Raw genomic sequence first — 7,045 nt, 5'->3', positions numbered from 1 at the left:
CAGTCTTCCCATCTCAGACCAGTGCTCATTTCATCATATCATGCTTTCTTTCAGTGTTGTTCCAAGAAACAAACGGAGATTAAAAAAAAAAAAAAAAAAAAAAAAAAAGGAAACAAACAAACCCCAAAGTGAAAGCACTGAACAAATATATGGCTTTCTATAAAAAAGCCCGATAACAGTGTTAACCATTAGCCTGCACCGTAGTCCACAAGCTTGTCTGAAAATGTACCCCGTCTAGCTTAAGGATGATTTAAAATCCAGAAGCTCTAAAACTATGTAAGAAAACGTCAAAAAAGTGAAAGGTAAGGAAAATAAATAATATTTGGTTTGAAGAATACTCATAAGGGAAAACAAAATTCCAAGAGTACTTATATTCTTTTATCAATTCTTTCTGGTCTTCTCCTAATTCGTGCAAGGTGAAATTAGGGAAGAGGAGACTGCTTGTTTTTACACATTTCTGAAGGAATGGTGTGCAACACCGGTTACTTGAAATCGAATTATTTGCCTCAACTATACAACACATTACATCAGTCATCTAATTTAGCGCCATTCCCTCTCCGGCCACTACCCAAAACAACGCGCTGAAACCTTCGAACACCGCAGTCTATGCAAAAACTCCAAGTCCCGAAATACTCGACGGCCTGTCTTCACCGCCTCCTCACAAGAGCACTCTGTTTGGTATTGGGAGTTGTAGTCATTCAGAGCCTTCCCTTCCGGGACGTGGGGGAGGATTCACGTCCGCAGAACTACACTTCCCAGGAAGCTGTGCGCGCCCTTCTCCACCCTCGCGGGAGTCGGACTCCACCCCCTCCCGTTCGTCCCTCCCTGGGCTGCACTGCTCACGCCTTCCTGTTAGTCCGAGCTGGGAGAAGTTCACTCCGATCAGCTGATCCCAACTGACAACAGGAGAGGAGGAAGCCCGGGAGGCAGCGAAGGAGGAGGGGGGCGGAGATGGAGATGAAGATGGATCCACCGGTGCCCTGAGGAACAGCCCCCGCCCCCGCCGGCGCACCGCGGTCCCCCGACGCCGCCTCGCTGCTGCCAAGCTGCTCCGTGGTGGGGTTCCCGGGCAGCCGCGGCGGGGAGGGAAGGGCACGGCCCTGCGGCGGGCGAACGATAGTCCTGGAGCTCCGGCTGCCCCCGGGGGGGGGGGGGGGGGTGCGGGTGCGGCTGGGGTGGGGGTGGGGTGGTATAAACAATAGATTCGGCTCTGGCCTCTGCTAGCGTGGAGGGGAGATTTTGGGGGACCTTCTTTGTTCAGACTCTGCTCCTGCCCCTCGGGTTGTGGTGGTGTTGCCCGGGAGGAAGGAAGGGTGAGGAATCCCCGGCTCGAGAGAGGTGTCGAGGTGGGGGCCCGAGTGGGCAGATTGTTTGCTTGGCCGGCTGGTCCGGCGGTGAGGTGTTCTTTTCTATTTTTCTAAATTTCTCTGACAGATTTTGATTTTCGTTTCCGTTGTGGAGGCTGGTTGGCCATGCCTGAGGTTAGGGTGTAAATAAGGTCTCCTAGTCACTCTCTTCTCCTTCCTTGTTTATCCAAAAATAAGATTGATAGATTGATTACTACAGGGTGGAGTGAGTATTTGTGAGGAGGGCTTTACGTTTCGTTGGTGCATTAGAATGGAGGTCAAGGCTAAAGGGGGGTTTAGAATGTAATTGTAGAAGTGACAAAAGCCTCTTCCCTGCCCCAGTTATCCTTTCTTTTTCTTTTTTCCTTTTTGAAGTTATTTTAAGTTAGTTTTTGAGTGACAAAGAGAGAAATTATTTGTTTTAACTCACTGCAGGCCTGGCTTTGCAGTGGGCTGTAGAGGAGGAATTCTGTCTCCTGTTGCTCCCTTTTTTTTTGCAGTTAGAGAAGGGACAAAAGGAAGTATAATAATTGCGTTTTATTGTTTTTAAATATGACACGGTGACTTTTGTTTCCAGGCTGACAGTCCTTAATAGACATCTGTCTAGAGTTGAAACAACCTAACTAGATCTGCCAAAGACTTTGATGGAGCCAAAGTCTATATTATCATTTCTTTAGCTTTTTACAGGCCTCTTTATCCACCTCACAATTGTGTGCTGCAGGTTGGGGGACTGCAAAGGGTTGTCCTCCAAGGACTTTTGCTTAATGATTTTGATTCTGAATTTAATTAATAACTGGACGAACAGAGAATTTCAGTCTGAGAATTAAAGCGGCAGTCTCTGAAATACCCTGGGCCTAGGGATAGTGGCAGTTTTCCAAAGGGGGAGCCTTGCCTGTGATTTTGAGACAAAATTTCAAGGATCAGAAAGAGCCGGTGTAAGCGTTACAAGCAAGAATGAGATTTCTGTCAGGAGTTTTGGCCTCTTATTTAATCACATTTTTTTTTTTTTAAGGTGCACTTCTGTTTTTAGATTAGTGAAATCCTTTTCCTTCCTCTATTTAGGTATCCCCTGAAATATTGACTTGAGGTTGGATTATATTGCAAAGCTCCTGACCACTCTGTCACTATACCAAAACCTCGTGGCCGAGGCCCAACTGATGAGCCCACCTCGGTGAACCCATCGGATCTCTTTCAGATAGCCCGAAGAGATCCTTCCAGGCTTGCACTTTACAGACGGATAACACCATCAAACCAAATCAACGTTGCTGCTGATACAGGAATCTTGGAGGCAGAAGATTAAAAATTGGAACGTTTGTGAGCGTGTGAAGAATTCTGATAGGACCCCAGAGGTTGTTTGTTTGTTTGTTTGTTTGTTTGTTTTTTTTAAGGCGTGCAGAACGCCGTGAAGGTTCTGTGCAGGCTTCAGACCCAAAGCCTTGGTCTTCACTGCTGGGGAAAGCCCAGTGACGGTGACGTTGTGGGTGATTTCCTTACCGATCCGAGTATGAGTGCCCAGACTTGCCCGGCAGACAAGGGCCTGAATCCGGGGCTGATGTGCCAGGAAAGTTATGCCTGCAGTGGGGCTGACGAGGCGGTCTTTGAGTGTGATGAGTGCTGTAGTCTGCAGTGTCTCCGCTGCGAGGAGGAGCTCCATCGGCAGGAGCGCCTGCGAAACCACGAGCGGATAAGACTCAAACCTGGCCATGTCCCTTACTGTGACCCCTGCAAGGGTCCCAATGGGCATTCACCAGGTGTGAGGCAGAGGGCCGCCGTGAGGTGCCAGACCTGTAAAATCAACTTGTGCCTGGAGTGCCAGAAGAGGACTCATTCTGGGGGTAACAAAAGGAGACACCCCGTTACTGTGTACCATGTCGCTAAGGTCCAGGGGTTACTGGAGGAAGAAGAGCTGGATGAGGAGACCAGGAGGAAGAAGATGACCGAGAAGGTTGTGAGTTTCCTCCTAGTAGATGAAAATGAAGAAATTCAGGTAAGCCTGTGGGTGAAGCCCATGGGATTCATGTGGTCGTGGGGCAGATCTCTTGTTGGAAGGCGCCTCTCAAAAGGGAATTCCGAGAAGAGCTCACCTTTTTAATCATTAAAGGGGAGACCCCTGAAAGCTTAAAATTACAGGGTGTCAGATTAGTTTCTTACCGGTTGTGTGACCTTGGGCTGAATTACTTTATCTCTTAGCCTTAGTTTTGTCGTCTATAAATTGAAGACAGTGCCTGCTTTGGGCTGGTGTGAGGATGTAATGGCACCGTGTTTGTTGAGCCTGTTGCATAATAAATGCTCAGAAGATGGTAGCTGTTACTGGTATTAGGGCGATTATGGGGAAGACCTTATTTAGATCAGCTTTCTGAATGAGAGCACTTGGCAAGTTGTGAATAAATGTGAATGACGAGGGGCTGTGTGTGCAGGGCAGGAGACATAGCGGGTCCCCTGGGAGTGCGAGGCAGTAAGTCATAGGCTTGCTATCTCAATTTAGAGAGGCGGGTCTTCAAAAAGTGGCCTCTGGTAAGGATAGTATTCTGTTCAGATGGCCTCTTCACGTATAGGCTGATCGGGAAAAGCCAGTGAGGGCACCTGCCATTACAGAAGGACTGGAGCATGTTTGATTTCATTCCAAGTTGGGGGGGAGGGTAGTGTGTGATGGGAGCAAGCTGGGCAAATGATGGCGTGTCACAGTGAGGGGTGACTCGGGAAGGGTGGTATAACGTTTATACTTTCCAGTGGAGGCATTGTGATGTCTATACTTTTGAGTGAAGCCTGCTTGAATTCATCCGAGCTTCACCACTCGGTGGCGGTGTAACCATGGACAGTTATTTCAGCTTTGTGCCTCAGTTTCCTCTGTACTACTTTACAGTAGTAGTTGAGAAGATTCAAAGAGATTAAGGAATGGGAATGGAAGGGCCCTCATCACAGGGCCTGGCACATAGTGGCCAGGAGCAGTTCGTTGTTTCTGTCAACGTCATGGGGTATTTGTGGTACATCGACTCCATACTTTGAGCAGTGATGACTCCTCAAGTCACCAGGTTGGAGGAGACCCTACGTGAGTTGCTGTTTGACAACTTTCCAGTTACCCACTAAACATTTTTCAGCTCTTTTTGCTCCTTGGTAAGATTATGGAAATGCATTACATCATGATTCCATTGTCAGCTAAATACTTTGCTAACACAGACTTCTTTATTGGCTGAGAGGAGCTAATGGAGTTATGGAAGAGTGACCCAGATCCCATCCTGCCTCCCTTGTTAGCAATAATGTCTTCATTATGGTTATGCTCTAATTGGGTGACAGTTGGACTAAATATTTTATAAATGGAACACTTGGACTTGGATGATTCTTGTTGGTTTTGCCACCAGTTCAGCCTTTGGAAAGTCATACTTTGGATTGCCGTTGCTTTTTAAGATGAGAGGAAGACTTGGGATGAACCAGTAACCATCATTATTGTGTTGGCACCAAAAAAGAATATTTTTTGAGGGGAGGAGGGTGTGTATTTTGTTTTTCTTTTTGTGGCTTTGATACATGTTCCTGAGTAAAGAATTAGAGAATTAGGAAAATGTAATGAAGAAGACAAATCCAATTACCCAGAGATACTTGTCCATCTTTTTTTTCTTGCAGTGTGTAAAAAAGTATGTAATTGTGTTTTTGTAAAGATTTCTCCTGCTTTTCCTTCCTTCTTAAACACTGACCACTTCCCAAGAAGTAACGGTTTCTTAAGCGCAAGCAGCGCTGGTTGGGACTAATGGATTAGACGTAGAATTTATTCTTTTTAGGTGGTGATTTGTTCTCTGAGTCACAAGTGGAAAAATACTTTGAGAGAATGTGTGGTTCTGTTTTCTTAGGTGAATGTCCAAAACAATTGGATGATTGTCTAATACAAACCTAGATTATAAATTCAGCCAGAATGTGAACTCCTGGAGGGCAGGACTGTGTCCTATGCCCTGTAGCATGTACAATGGTGGGCACATTGTCAGTGCATAAATACTTGCTGATAGGTTGGTGATGTCACAACTCAACTTCAGTTTCTTAAAAATGGGTACCATGCACATACCTAGTTAAAACCTAAAATAACATAAAAGGGCATGTGATGGCAAGAGTTTTCCCCTCCTGTTCCATCCCCTTAGTCTCTTTTCTTGGAACAACCACCGTGAACAGGGAACTACATGCATGCCCTTTTAGAAGTTTTTAAGATGTACTTATGAACATATATATATATATATATATATCCTTTTTATTTTTATTAAAAATTTTTTTTAATCTTTATTTTTGAGAGAGAGACAGCGTGTGAGCAGGGGAGGAGCAGAGAGAGAGAGAGAGGGAGACACAGAATCTGAAGCAGGCTCCAGGCTCTGAGCTGTCAGCACAGAGCCCAACGTGGGGCTCGAACTCATGAACTATGAGATCATGACCTGAGCCGAAGTCGGATGCTCAAATCTGACTGAGCCACCCAGGCGCCCCTGTATCCTTTTTATTTTTAAACAGAAATGGAACCTAATATTCTCAATATTCTCCTAATATTCTGTCCTTGAGCTTTTTTTTTTAATTAGAGGATACATCTTGTAGATTTATCAGTACATTTTATAAGCTCATTATTTAAAGGCTGCCTACTATGTTGCTGAGTGGATTTTCTATAATTTTAGCCTGTTAGTGGATATTTGAGTAATTACAAACAAGGATGTGTTGAATATCCCTGTGAATCTTTTTAGAAATGGAATCTCTTTGTCAAATGACGTGTGCCTTTTAAATTTAGATAGATAGTACCAAATTTCCTAACCTCATTTTTTTTAGCCTCTGAAGTACTTCAGTGCAGTCCTCTGGGTTCTGATCTTGACTCCTAAGAGCTAAAATGTAAAGAGCTCTTACTATCGCTGTTAGGAACCGTTCTTAGCACTTTACACGCATGAGCTCATTTAATCCTGTTTATAACTATGTATTAGTTTCTTATTGCTGCTGTAGCAAATTTCCACACATTTAGTGGCTTAAAACACAAATGTATTTTCTTATAGTTCGGAGGTCAGAAGTCCTAAAATGGGTCTGTATAGTTGTGTTTCTTGTGGGACTCTAGGGAGTATTTCCTGGTCTTTCTAGCTTCAGGAAGCTTCCCGTATTCTTTGGCTTATGACCCCATCATCTGGCTTCAAAGACAGCAATGTACCATCTTCCAATCCCTCTCTCTGTCATTCTGCTTCTGTTGTCATATCTTCTTCTGGGTCTGTGGCTCTCTTGCCTTTCTTGTACAAAGACACTTTGATTATGTTGGACCCACTTGGATAATCCAGCGTCGTTTCTTGCTCTCAAGGTTTTTAATTCAGTCACATCTGCAAAGTTCTTTTGCCACATAAATGGACCCATTCGTAGGTTTCAGGGATTAGGATGTGGATATCTTTGAGGAGGGGCTGCAATTTCAGCCTACCACACCCTATGAAGGAAGTTGTAGTCAGTTTGGGCTGCTCTATGTGATAAAATACCATATATCATTATATTACATACCATTGGGTAGTGTATAAGCAACAGAAGTTTATTTCTTGCAGTTCTGCAGTCTGGGAAGTCCAAGATCAAGGTGCTGGCAGCAGATTTGGTGTCTGGTGATGACTTGCTTCCTGATTCATAGACAGCCATCTTATCTTCTCCCTGTGTCCTCAGATGGTAGAAGGGAGTTCTAGAATCTCTTTAATAAGGGCACTAATCTTACTCATACG

General features: G+C 44.7%; 1 protein-coding gene across 2 annotated transcripts in view; it reads left to right on the top strand.

The window, feature by feature from the left end:
* Window positions 1-844: 844 nt before the first annotated feature.
* The window catches only part of ZFYVE1 (zinc finger FYVE-type containing 1), a 54,054-nt gene continuing 47,853 nt past the window's right edge, over window positions 845-7,045 (top strand). For both annotated transcript variants that reach the window (XR_003969612.2, XM_030319488.2), the window contains exons 1-2: window positions 845-1,056; window positions 2,409-3,333. Coding sequence is in view for 1 of the 2 variants with exons in the window: in XM_030319488.2 (XP_030175348.1) it covers window positions 2,851-3,333 (483 nt within the window). In the remaining variant the exon portion in view is untranslated. The remainder of the gene's footprint in view (window positions 1,057-2,408; window positions 3,334-7,045) is intronic.

This window comes from Lynx canadensis, chromosome B3 (genome assembly GCF_007474595.2).
Source record: "Lynx canadensis isolate LIC74 chromosome B3, mLynCan4.pri.v2, whole genome shotgun sequence".
In the NCBI taxonomy this organism is placed as follows: Eukaryota; Metazoa; Chordata; class Mammalia; order Carnivora; family Felidae; genus Lynx; species Lynx canadensis.
The sequence above is the reverse complement of the archived record's forward strand: the minus strand, read 5'-3'. Positions and strand labels throughout refer to the sequence as shown.